This window comes from Telmatherina bonti, assembly GCF_933228915.1.
Source record: "Telmatherina bonti genome assembly, chromosome: 7".
NCBI lineage: Eukaryota > Metazoa > Chordata > Actinopteri > Atheriniformes > Telmatherinidae > Telmatherina > Telmatherina bonti.
In genome coordinates, this window is record NC_136625.1 from 21,864,236 (window position 1) to 21,877,526 (window position 13,291).

The 13,291-nt window shown below is 38.0% G+C and overlaps 2 protein-coding genes across 3 annotated transcripts in view; one reads left to right on the forward strand and one right to left on the reverse strand.

Moving 5' to 3' along the window:
- LOC306758762 (laminin subunit alpha-3-like) overlaps positions 1-1,896 on the reverse strand; it is a gene marked incomplete at its 5' end in the record, with an annotated part of 63,202 nt that extends 61,306 nt beyond the window's left edge. The window contains 2 exons of the mRNA XM_079244148.1: positions 1,187-1,339; positions 1,627-1,896. Of these exons, the coding sequence (XP_079100274.1) occupies positions 1,187-1,339; positions 1,627-1,896 (423 nt within the window). The remainder of the gene's footprint in view (positions 1-1,186; positions 1,340-1,626) is intronic.
- A 1,130-nt stretch (positions 1,897-3,026) lies between these two features.
- vps4b (vacuolar protein sorting 4 homolog B) lies at positions 3,027-13,139 on the forward strand. Of its 2 annotated transcripts, XM_079243076.1 has the most exons (13): positions 3,027-3,164; positions 5,115-5,226; positions 5,357-5,457; positions 6,978-7,089; positions 7,361-7,511; positions 7,704-7,762; positions 7,871-7,990; positions 8,140-8,296; positions 8,462-8,610; positions 10,994-11,075; positions 11,157-11,376; positions 11,479-11,619; positions 11,716-13,139. In XM_079243076.1, exons 1-13 carry the CDS (start codon positions 3,144-3,146, stop codon positions 11,815-11,817), a joined length of 1,527 nt encoding a protein of 508 aa, XP_079099202.1. In that variant the 5' UTR covers positions 3,027-3,143; the 3' UTR covers positions 11,818-13,139. The 2 variants fall into 2 exon arrangements, with proteins under 2 accessions (XP_079099202.1, XP_079099203.1); XM_079243077.1 differs by lacking the exons at positions 3,027-3,164; positions 5,115-5,226; positions 5,357-5,457 and adding an exon at positions 5,929-6,104.
- The last annotated feature ends 152 nt before the right edge of the window (positions 13,140-13,291 follow it).

Sequence of the window (13,291 nt, forward strand, 5' to 3'; positions counted from 1 at the left end):
AAACCTCTCAAGTAGATAAAGAAAGCACTTTGTTCAGCCAAGACACGCATCGAAAACTACTCAAAGTTCAGCCATGATGTATTTGAGTAGACAAGGGAGTAAATCACAGACATGTCCTTCAGTTTGAGCACCAAAACATCCAAACGGCTTAAAAAGCAACTTCGGCAGGTGAAAATTTTAATCTCAGTGGTTGCCTCAGATGCCATTAAAAGAGAGATGCCTGTGTGTGACAGGTGTTGAGTTGTGTGTGTAGACTGAGGTGGGGCCGGGTGTTTTGTGGTTGGTAGTCACAATCACAGATCTAGCCACGCTCTTTTTAGCACAACATAATACAATAATGCTGCTTTCCCTACACCCAAGTAAACTGAGCATTACCACGTATTAAAGTCAGACATCCCTAAAGGCCCTCCATGTGTCCATCCTCTCTACGGTTTGGACTATATTTAGCCATGCAGGATCTGTGCTCAGCTCAGTCTGTCTAAAAACAGAGACAGAAAAGCCCACACCCATTGTCTGACACAGTGCCCACAGGGAGTCAAAGGTGCAGCATGTGTGCAGAGGAGCCCTTTTTGTTTTCCTAAATCCATATAAAGCATGAGGTCCAAGAGTCCACCTGCACATTTCCAATCTGATTTTACATCCTTATGATCCCTAATCCAGACACACCATTCCACCCTTTCCTCGCAGCGGATAATTGAGCGTGAGGTACACTTTTATGGGCCGTTAGCCAAACTCCTGCCAAAGACACAGGTCATGATGGAATCTGATTCCTGGAAAGAATCCAGCCACTGCACATGATTACTGCTTGCTGAGGTGTTGAAGCTCACACTGAAAATATAATCACACAACACCTTTAAAATACTTGTGAATGAAGCACGGTGAGTCAAACAACTTTCTTCCACATTCATCCGCAGCAAAGCAGCTTCAGAAAAACCAGCAATTACAAAGAATGTGGGTCAAAAACACTGCAAATATCCAATGAGGGGGGGGGGGGGGGGGGGGGGGGGGGGGGGGGGCACAACTCATGTCCCAACAGCACAGCAATGGACAACAAGGGAGAGAAGTTCATCTCTTTAAACATTCAGATGCTATATTTTACTTTCAACACAGAGCTATCATTATTCTCACAGCAGGTTACAGCAGGTAAACATCTGTTACTGCGCAAAGTAGCAAGAGATAATCTCACCTGCCCAAGGTCCAGGGTTATGTTCACCTCATTGTAGGCCATTCCTCTGGACAGAGGAGGGCTCTGCCACCAATGCTCTGTCCCATCAATGGCATTTCTCGCTGGATGGGCTTTGTTTGGGTCCATGGAGTTGCAGTAGTCACAAAACTGACCCTAAATAATGCAGACAGAAACAATAAATATGTTTTGAAATGTTGGTGACGCTGGCAAATTTAAACTGTACAGAAAGGAGTTTAATCAATAATGTGGAATTCAGGAAATAGATTGAGCTATTTATGAGAATCATAGGGAGTGAGACCACTTGTGAAGGGAGAAAAAGTGGAATTAAGTCCAGTGTGTAAGAACATAACTTGCACAAGTTGGTTAGAGCTCAACATACTGAAAAATTATAAGGATTAAAAACTGCATTTTATTTCTAAGCACAGATTAAAAGTGCTTGCCTTGATATTTTGAGTATGAAGACTAGTGGTGGGTCCTCCAACAAGCTTGCAATACAAATCAAATCTCGGTGTGCCAGCCTCATCCTGGCCGCAGGTTGCTGTGGCAGATATTTCGGACCCCTCGGCGAGGTTGAAGTACGGTGGATTCAAACTGAACCCAGAGTCCGTAAAAGTTTGTTGTCCATGCGCGTCCCTGAAAACTGTTATCCAAGAAGTCAGAAATACAGCGAGGAGATGAGCTCCTGTCTGCCCCCTCGCCATGTTCCACATCGCAGACCCTCGTAGATGCCGACAACAACGCGCCGCGTGCGTGCAGGTCTTGTCATCTATGGCTCTCCATGAAATGCGTTATGTGGAGATTACGCGCGCGGATCTCTGAGTAGGTCTGCTAGGTCCTGTCACAAAGTTTCAAATTCATCTTCCTCTGCTGAAGGTGTGTCCTGTTTTCGGTGCATATCCTCCCCACAATCCAGGCCAGTTTTCCTCGTTCCCGACTAAATTAAAACTGCGCGCTACACCGCTGGAGCTCTCAGGTGTCAGACTGTCTCGGGTCCAGTCTACGAATTTGTGTCTGAGAAGGGCCAAAGGTCTTCATCACAGTTTACACTGCATTCACCACAGACACGTCCGATTTTTACTTCTGTTGAAATATAAGAAACTTCCATTTAGCCTACAGGTGAACATTTTATCGCTTATAGCCGACGACTTTACACTTTTAATAATCTTAACTCAAATAAACTCGCATCTTTCAAGAAAGTAGTTTCATTTTTAGGAAATTATTACTTTAATTTATTTCTGAGGTTACGTTTACTCGATTTCTGAGGTAATGTCCAAATGAAAATAAAAATCATCAGCTTGATAATTAAATGGTGAAAGAAAGACACGCTGAGCATCTGCACTACCGTGTATCCAACTGCAGATGAAGATGAGCCCCAGAGAGGTGCACCCCGAATCACTGATCCATTTACGATGATGTTAGGGCGCCATCTAGTGAAAAACGCTGTCATTACACCAGATGCAGTCATGAAGTGGATTTCGGTGTAGCCTCCATTTTCATGTGCACGTAACAAGTCTCGCGTGTTTCTGGGTTAGTGTCTGTAATTCGATCTGTCCTGCAGAGTTTCAACTAATTATTCTTCTGTCTAATATGTAGACCTATCCTGTTCAGTTTTTGTCCTAAAACCCTAAAATGAATTTAAGTAAAAACTCAAATGAACTTTCAGTTTAGACTCTAGTGGAATTCCCCTTAAATTTATGGGTTTTTTGTTTTTGTTTTTTCCCCACAAATTTCCACAGCAACAACTGGGCATCGTGACTTCATGCCTGGACATCGTTGTCATTCTTTGGACTGTAGAGGCTGCTTTCGCTAAGACGCATGTGTCACAGATGGGGGAGTGATAAGCAAACAGGAACTGACTTTATACACTGGCAGTAGACTATAGGCTGCGTAAACGAAACTAGACTTGAGGGGATCGGGGGCTGTATCTGTTGTGTTTATTATTTTCACAAGTTGTCGCATGGAGCCAACGAATCTGCAGGTAGGATGAATAATCTGTAAAGACAGGAAGTTTTTCCATTAAGATTGAAGTCAGCCCGTCGGAACAGGAACATACCTATCGCACAATGACAGGTTTCATCTCGGTCCTTGTAATTCAGATTTACTTTTTTTTTCTTTTTTTTTTAACGTGCGCTGTTGTCAAAACTAGGCCATACCACGAGTTTAATTCATTTATAATCTGAGCTGTTGTCTTATACACAAAATAACAATGTTGTGTTGCCACCGCTGGAGTGCCTGACCGCAAAATGTGCCTCGCATAAAGTCTACAGATTAGTTTGAATCTGATTTATTTATTTATTGTTAATGTATTGTTATTAAGCAGGGGGTAGCCTGCCGTTCATAGTTTACAATCTGTAAATACATTGATTGATCTAACAGCATATAAAGTTTTGATGAACTATAAATTAGACTAGAGTCAGGTGTGTTGAAGCAGGGAAACACTGAAAACCTGCCGGACTGTTTCCCCCTGGGGACGGAATTGAACAGCTCTTCTTAGTTACATATTCTTGTAGTATTACCAGATTGGACCTCATTTTGCCTTCAGAACGGGATTAAATAACTGTGACATAGCAAGGTATTGGAAACATGGTGCCAGAGAAGTTTTAGTCCATATTGACATGATGGCATCATACAGTTGCTGCAAATTTGTACCACCACATGCCATAGGTTTTCTGTTTGACCGAGATACAGTGATTATGGAGGCCATTGGAGTAGCTACAGTTAACTTACTGTCATGTTCAGCTTGTCATTTTGAGATGATTTGAGCTTTGTGACATGGTGCATTAGCTTGCTGAATGTAGCCGTCAGAAGATGGGTACACTCACTGTGAAGAGATGGACATGGTGTGCAACAATAGGTTGTGGGGTTTAAACAATGCTCAGTTGTTATTAATGGCCACAAAGTGTGCAACAGTAATGTCCCCCTCACCATTACACCACCGGCAGCAGCCTACACCACTGGCATGAAGCAACATGGATCCATGTTTCCAAGTTCTTCACATTAAATTCTGACCCTGCCTTATACATGTTATCGCTAAAATGGAAACTGATCAGAACAGGCAACATTTTTCCAGTCAGCTATTGTCTAGTTTTTGTGAGCCTGTACAAACTGTAGCTTCGGTGTCCTGTTCTATCAGAAATCGCACCTTGTATGATCTTCTGTTGTCGTAGACCCATTGCTTCAACGGTCTACATGTTGTTTTTAAAAATTATATCCAGCGTGCCTTGGTTTGAACCAGTAGCTAGTTGACTTACATTTACCTTTCTAATATCTCTGTCCAGTCTGCCCATTCTCCTCTGACCTTTGACATGACAAGGCATTTTGGTCCAGACAACCGTTTCTCACTGGATATTTCCTTTTTCCTGAAAACCATCCAATTTGGTTTAACTCAAAAATCCCTGTAGATCAACAATTTCTGAATACTCAGACCAAACCATGCTAGCACCATTCCCTCCTTCCACTTTCTGATGCTTGGTTTGTCGTACCTAATAAAGTGGCTGCTGGTTGTAAATAAATGCTGAATTCAGACAGATGAAGAGATATAAATTGCACAATCAAATATATTATCACACCAAGAAAGTCAACAAAATGACAGTTGTAGTCCTGAATTTAAGTGTTATTTTAGCAAAGATATTAGCATTTAAAAGCATAAAAATGTATTTGAATTTGGTTCATTAAATCTTTTTTAAATAAGTTTAGTACTTTAGCTGTTGAAAAGAAATAAATATTATTTCTTCTTATAATCTGATGTTTAAACTTCAAAATGTAATTCAACAGCATTCTTCTACATACAGTATACCTAGTGAGGCTCTTTGTGTTGTAAACTAAGTGACTTTAAGTTTTAAACTGTTATAACATCATCACAGGGATTTGAATAGAATAACTAAGTCTGCTACTGTAATAAAGCTGAAATAATTTCCTCCCTTTTCAGAAAGCTATTGCTGTAGCACAGAAAGCCTCACAAGAAGACCAGGCTGGAAACTATGAGGAAGCCATCCGATCCTACCAGCATGCCGTAAAGTACTTTCTTCACATTCTAAAACGTGAGTCAATATGATGGTAAACCGACTGTGGCATGAAGAGCAACATCAATTTACATGTTCCTCAGTGTGTTACTGGGACACAATGTTTGACCTGTTTCTTTGATTAATATTATGTCTTTCATTTTTCCAGGGGAACCTCAAGGTAAAGATGGCAATCAGAAGATTAGAGACAAATGTAAACAGTACCTGGACAGAGTGGAAGAACTACAGGACTACCTAGTGAATAAAGAGGTCAAGAAGAATATACTTACAGATTATTTATCCTATGAATGTTAACCACATTTTCAGGAAAACATGAACAGTTCTGGTCAGAGTACCAGTTCTTAAATGGTGTAAACTTAAGTACATGACCAATTATGTATGGAATGTGTAAAAATGTTTCAAGCTGCATTCAAGCTTTCATAGTTAATTTGCTTTCATTTGCTAACAGCGAATAAAATTAATAAATTATTAACCACAAATTGTATAACAAGGTCCAAATATTATCTAAAAAATAGATATAAATTATTTTAACTGAGACTCTATTTCTATTTCACACGAGGATAAATAAGCTGTTTTTATCAAAGAGCATTTTTTTAAACAAAAGAAAAGGTTGACTTATTGTTATGAACCGTGTTGACGGTGCGTCATGACGTCAACGCATTCCGTACACACGAGTATCGACTTTTCAATGCGGAAGTTTCGTCCTCCGTTTGACTCGGTAGCCATCCAAGAAACGAAAACAAGTTCACGAAAAAGCTCGATTTGTTCGATAACAGGTTGCCTGCACGGCTGACTTTATTATAAGAGCGTTTAAAAGTAGATTAGTCACGGGAGTATTTAATTTGTTTTGGCTTTTAGACGACTGAGTCGCCCTTATGGCCAACAATAATTTACAGGTAAGTTGTGGACAAACCCTCGAAGGTGGCTAAAACGCTGTTTTAAGCCTCCAAAGTTGTTGTAGAGCAACGTTAGTTAAAGTATCGGATATGTGAGGAACAAAAATGTCTGAACCAGTTTTTGTGAATTGTGTTTGGTATATGTGCCTTCTTATAAATTACATTGCGTAATTAGCTACTGAGCTAATTAGCATTGTTAGCCACGTTAGCTAGCATGATACAAATAGGCATGAACTGATACTCGTTTATGAAAACATCAGCAGCAGCTGGCATTTCATTTTGATATTACCAAAGTTGTTTTTTCTTTGTTCTTTTGTTGTTATTGGTGATTTTTTTTAAAACCGTAAATCAATAGTCAGACCCTGCAATTACTAACAAGGCAACTAATGAGATTAACCCTACTTGTTAGAAGGTCTTATTTGGCTTCTGAAAACGTGCACTCTTTAAATAGAAAACCATTTTTACTTAATCGTTTTGCGTTGATATTTTGTATGCTATTCATAATCAATAGTTTGGTAATAAAAAGGAAGTGAAAGAAATGGCTTTGTATCTCAGGAGTGTGAGATGTCAGTAAACCTAACAGCTGTAGCACTAATCTGCACTAAACTGATCTGTGCAGATATAGGAAGGTTTTTGGTGTGTGTTATCCATATTTGCACACACTCAGAGCTAATATTGTTACCATTACATTTTTACACTCAACACATTATGTTAGATGCTTTCAGTTTAATGCTATTAATGTAAGGAGAAGACAAACACAATATTAAGAGGCATCCTTAACTGACAGCTCTGGGTTTTTTGTTTTTTTGTTTTTATTAAAGTCAGTCCTTACTCATCAATTTGACTAATGGTGTTCTCTGTCTGTGATTTCAGAAAGCCATTGATCTTGCCAGCAAGGCAGCTCAGGAGGATAAAGCTCAGAACTATGAGGAGGCTCTGCGCCTATATCAGGCTGCTGTTCAGTACTTTCTTCATGTGGTAAAATGTAAGGCATAAGACAGCACACTGCCACTAATTATACAGCAATACAAGTAAAACAGTCTAAGGGGTTTGCTACATTAGGAATTTAATTATTATCTTTCTTGACGATGCTGAACTTTGTTGGTGGGTGGAAATCAGAGTAGCTTTTATGCCTTAAAAATCCAACAATGTTAAATTTATACAAGTGTTCAGAAAAGGGTAATTTCACATTCAGGAGGACAATGTTTGTTGCTGAATTTATTTTTGTGACCATTATTTGTGCTCATTCTTTACAGATGAAGCCCAGGGTGACAAAGCTAAGCAGAGCATCCGGGCAAAATGTGCTGAGTACTTGGACAGAGCAGAGAAACTGAAGGAGTATTTGAAGAAGAAAGAGAAGGCTCCTCCTGCAAAGCCAGTTAAAGAGTCACAACCTGATGACAAAGGGTGTGTAAACGGGTGGGGTTGAGGGCTAGGTCTGCTGATGTGATGCCAGTCATATTTGAATGGAGGGGTAAAAAATTTCCCTGAGATAAATGTGAAAATATGATACATTTTTAGTTGACTAGAGAGAAAATGCAGCATACATATAATATATGGATGCCTTTTATATATTTATTTATTTATTTATTTATTCAGGAATGAAAGCGATGAAGGTGATGATCCAGAGAAAAAGAAGTTCCAAAATCAACTCTCAGGTTTGTAATGTTTCTTAATTATTGTCAAATTAGACCTTATCTGAACCAAGTTTATATTAAAGGCGTGACTTGGGTCTCTCAGTAATATGTCATGAAATACCTTTTCAGGGGCAATTGTCATGGAGAAACCAAATATCAAATGGAATGATGTTGCTGGTTTAGAAGGAGCCAAAGAAGCACTAAAAGAGGCTGTTATTCTTCCAATCAAATTCCCCCACCTCTTCACAGGTATTATCTCATTTAAAAAGATAGCCACATCATTATTTGGCTCTTTAAGGAAAGAAACTTAGACCTGTGTTGCATATAACAGCTGTATTAGTGTGCCATCAGTAGAAAGTTGGTGACAGGAATTAATTGAATCTTTTCTTGATTGACAGGAAAAAGAACTCCATGGAGGGGGATTTTACTCTTTGGGCCTCCAGGTACAGGAAAGTCCTACCTGGCTAAAGCAGTTGCAACAGAAGCAAACAACTCAACCTTCTTCTCTATCTCTTCATCTGATCTCGTCTCCAAATGGCTGGGAGAGAGTGAAAAGTGAGTTTTGGAAATGGTAGTTAATAGGAAAAATAGGTTAAGCTTTTGTTTTTTTTTTTGTTTTTTTTTATTTTTATAAATATTATATTAGGAATGACTAAATGTTATCTATATGAACTTATTTCAGTCAACAGGAGTTTGTGTTTAACTAATTTTCCTGTCCAGATTGGTGAAGAATCTTTTCAGCCTTGCAAGGGAGCATAAGCCTTCTATCATTTTTATTGATGAGATCGACTCCTTGTGCGGTTCAAGAAGTGAGAATGAGAGCGAAGCTGCTCGTCGTATTAAAACAGAGTTCCTGGTTCAGATGCAAGGTGAGTTCATTGAGCTGCAGTTATTGTTTAAATAATTATAAGTATTCTATTGGCAAAACCTCAAAATTTGCAAGATAATTTTCATGTTGAGGAAGTTTTTTTTTTGTTTGTTTTTTCCTGCAGTATTCTTTAGAATAAATGCACAACCTGTAAGTCCGAAACTGCATTTTTACAAAAGTTTCAGTGTGTTTTTGGTTTTTGTTTTTGTTTTTTTTTTGTTTTTTTTTTTATTAATGTAGGACTTTTTTCAAGAAAAATAAGTTTGTTTCAGACTGGAAGATTTTCTGTATTTTTATAGATTTAGATATGGAAAAACTTTTAAAAAATTATCTTGTTTGAGCAAATGAACTTTTTGTTTTTTTTGGTTTGGTTTCAAAAGTTTATTTGAACATAATGACAAAAATAGAAATAAATAATATATGACAAAACATTCAAAATTAGTGGGTGGAAGCACAAGCTTATATATAATCCCACCCCAGTTATGAAGTTATGCACTCAAAGTGCTTCACGCTACATGGGACATTCTCTCTCTCTCTCACACACACACACACGCACACACACACACACACACACACACAGTCATACACTGATATACACATCAGGGGTCTTGCCCATGGACACTTGGGCATGTAGTCAGGGAAGGCTGGACTAATAGGACTGTGTGGAGTGCACTGACACAAAGCGGTAAAAAGAGAAAATGCTGTTTGCTCTGCACCAACTTGTCTAAATGGACTATTATTGAAATTAAGTGTTTGAAAATTTTAACGATCAGCACAACAAAAAGTTAACAGGTTGTTGCTGATTTACGGCAGCTGTTTACTCTGAAAGTAAATGAGAAAATAAGGCATCCGAAGCACATGACAGAATTTAAAATACTATATTTAGTGAAATAACAGCTGTTGCCTGTTTTGACTATCAAACCTTGTGTCTAATTCTCATTGCAATTATTTCAGCTTGTCACATTATAATGCCTTATTCAAATTCATGGAAACAAAATTGCGTATAAAAACCAGGCTATTTCTCCACGTATCAGTGTTTATGTGAGTCAACCAGAGGTTTGTTCATCTGTTAAAAAAAGCCTTCCCCAGTAAGTATGTAAGACTTAACACTTGGTTTGCCTCTCTACAGTTTTTAATTTTATGGTACAGAAACCTTCTTTTTTTACTTTTATAAATTAGTTGAAAAATGCTAAACATTTTTTTTAAAACAGTTAAGATGCCAATACAAGTATTGATATCTTATAGTGATGGTTTGCCTCAGTATTGAGAGGTTGTTCACAAACTCAGTATTGAGAGTGGGTTACTCTCTAGACAAAGCACAGTAAGTGTCAGCATATTCACATTAATCTTTCTTTTGTTTTGATAAATATTTTCTAGAGCAGGGGTGTCAAACTCTTCTATCCATCACAGTATGGTCGTATTACAGAGTCATGACAAGAAAAATGCAGCAGCAGCACTCTAATTAAAGTCAGTTCTTCAGCTTGCTGATACAGCTTTAGACAGGTGTTGGAAATCCAAAATCTCTCATTTTGAAATCCTTGTCTACACATAGCAGGGTATCTCACAAAACCAAGGTATTTTGCTCCGATGTGGCCTGTTATCCACAGGAAGATGCAGATTTATGCAATCAAAACAATTCTTCCAAAAAATAAAAATAAAAACTTTAAAAGTGAAGATTTGCAAGTAATTGGTTTGCACGTGTGCATGTGGACATATATATATAACTGCGGGTTTTAGGTTTTGAAACATCACTGTCTGCAACAAAAAAATATCACGACGTCACAGGTGCGATGTTTTTTTCAATTGCATGGACGTCTTCAAAACTGTGTTAACATTATTCATGGTCCAGGCTACTTTGTGTGTTTTTACACTGCCATCAGTACTGTTGTGGAAGTGACATCGTGAGACGGAAGGGTATTCTGATTGGATAGGAAGGCACTACTGCCGCCTAACGGGTTGGTATGCTTATGAATGTGCTCAACAACGCAGCCATGCCGTTAAGTGTGAATGGATTTGTTTATGAAAAAGGGGGTTGTGTGGAATTTTTTGTTTGTTTGGTTTTTTTTTTTTACTGGCCAGAGAGGGGGAAAATATTAGATTTTACAAAATCCTGGCTATGTGTGGACACGGTTTAAAAGAGCATTGAATTTTCAAGTACAAGAAACTGAAAGCTGAAGTAATTTCTGATTTAAAGGTGTAAAAGTTAAAGGCCTTAATGAGAATTATTTTCTGCTTTTACACTCAAGCGTGAATATCTGCACTATATAATACAACAATTTAGTCTATTTTAGCAGTGATGCAAGAAAAAGGAATTGGTGAATGTTACCACTTTTTCCTCAGTTTATAAGTTGCTGTGTGTTTTAAGTGTATATTTTTTCCTTTAGGTGTGGGGAATGACAATGAAGGAGTCCTTGTTCTTGGAGCAACAAACATTCCTTGGACTCTTGACTCTGCCATCAGAAGAAGGTATTTTGTTGACAGACATTTAAAGCTGCTATCCAGGAGTCATCTAATTGTTCTAAGTGTTGGCTAACAATACCATCTCAGGTTTGAGAAGAGGATCTACATCCCGCTGCCTGAAGAACATGCTCGCTCCTTCATGTTTAAGCTCCATCTAGGCTCCACCCCCAACAGCCTCAATGAAGCTGACTTTGCCACGCTGGGCAAGAAGACAGATGGATACTCTGGGGCAGATATCAGCATAATTGTTAGAGATGCTCTAATGCAGCCTGTACGAAAGGTTCAGTCAGCAACCCACTTCAAACGGGTACGACCTTACATTTACTTGTCTAAGTCTTCTTTATAACAAAGTGAAATGGGCTTATTTTCATTTTGGTATTCATTGTTGTGTTCTGATTTTAATGCAAAGGTACGAGGTTCATCAAGAACTGATCCAAATGTTATCATTGATGACCTCTTGACTCCTTGTTCACCTGGTGATCCAAATGCAATAGAAATGACCTGGATGGACGTCCCTGGGGAAAAGCTATTGGAACCTGTGGTGTCCATGGTAAGGTTACTAAAACATTGCACTTGCTAGCTGCTACACATTTCAGTTGTTAGACACATTGGAACAATCATCGTTTGCTTTATTTCTTCTTCTCAGCCTGACATGATGAGGTCTCTGGCAAATACAAAGCCAACAGTCAACGAACAGGATCTGGAGAAACTGAAAAAGTTCACAGAAGATTTTGGACAGGAAGGCTAGATTATGTGATGGAACCAAACCAAAGCAAATAATTGTAATCGCGTCTTTTATTGTCTTTACTCCCCTTTCTCTCTGACATGCTTACTATTCACAAGGCTTTGTGGGTTATCTAAGATAGGCAAGACCACAGCTTGGTTTTTATCATTTTGATAACCACACAAAGGGAGATATTTGGTTTTATTTGGTTTTCATTTTCCAAAGAGCTGCCACATCTTGCTGTTTTGATTAAGAAATCACCACAAACTCAGAAAATGTTTTGACTTAAGCACTAAGAGTATTGATGAGCAGAATATGCAAGCAGATCACAGGCATTATGACAGACAATTATTACAAATAAGTTATTTAAAAGTGTAACTAACTCTAATGTCATTGCTTTCTAGACTACATCTCACTAGATAATAAACTTGATAACTTTATGATAAACATCCTTTTACATACTTTATATTTTTATGAAGATAAATCAAGCATTTTATAGCATACTGTACTTGGACAATGCATCAACATTGAGCAGTATGGGTGAAAGGCATAAGTTCATAAACTTTAAGGTGAAATCTCAGTGAAGAGCTTTGAGACTGAAATATTCAGAATAAGAAATTATTTAGGCCTTCTGGAATTTGTGGATTGTCAGTTTCCAAACAAGCGATTATGTTTGTTTACTCATGCATCTGACACATGCATCAATAGTGGTGAAAGACCAGCAATGTCTGACCATTTCTTAAGGACTCCGTGGCTTTGAACTACGATGCTCATGTTATTTCCACAAACTACTGTACATACTCATTTGTATTAACAGCTTTGCTGAATATTTTCAAACGCAAAAAAGAAAGCCTTACATTATATCAGTCAGATTCTGAATGATATTTAAAACTTGGAAAGCAGTGGCTTAGATGGAAATATGGTCCTGTGTATTTAAAAACAAAGAAATTCATCTTTAAAAATAAACTTAAAGTAGCCATACATGGCAGTGCGCACCACGTGCCTTTTCAGAAAGATGCACATTATTATTTTTTTCTTTTTGTAATAAATTGGTTTATTTTTCAGTTATTCTTATACAAGTGCTTTGTCACTATGACTAAGGAATGTGCTATTCTTGTACATTTCATATTTGTTCTTTTAGGGATTGTTTGCAACTGTTTTGTTGGCTCTTGAGATGTGCAATCTGTCCCCTTTTTATCTTTATCAATAGGAGGAATGTCTCATTTTACTGTATATGTCTATATCTGTATGTAGCCAACTGTTGAGCCTTTTCCTTTGAGAAGGGGTAACCCATGGAATGAATTTTCTGTTTTTCATTTCTTCAATGTAAATAAAACATAAGGTATGTCCAGAAAAAGTGTTTTCTTTTTTGTTTGTTTTGTAGTTGTGTTGCTCTGTGCGGAAACTTTAGTGCTGTGTGGGGCCAACTGAAACGCATATGTAGAATGCGGTGGAGGCGTGTTGCATTGTGGGTATTGTTGTTTATATTTACGTAGCC

Coding starts and splice junctions, on each gene's coding strand:
- vps4b (XM_079243076.1), top strand. CDS start 3,144: ATGGAGCCAACGAATCTGCAG. Junction 5,458..6,977: donor ACTACCTAGTGAATAAAGAG/GTCAAGAAGAAT, acceptor CTGTGATTTCAG/AAAGCCATTGATCTTGCCAG. Junction 7,512..7,703: donor TCACAACCTGATGACAAAGG/GTGTGTAAACGG, acceptor TTATTTATTCAG/GAATGAAAGCGATGAAGGTG.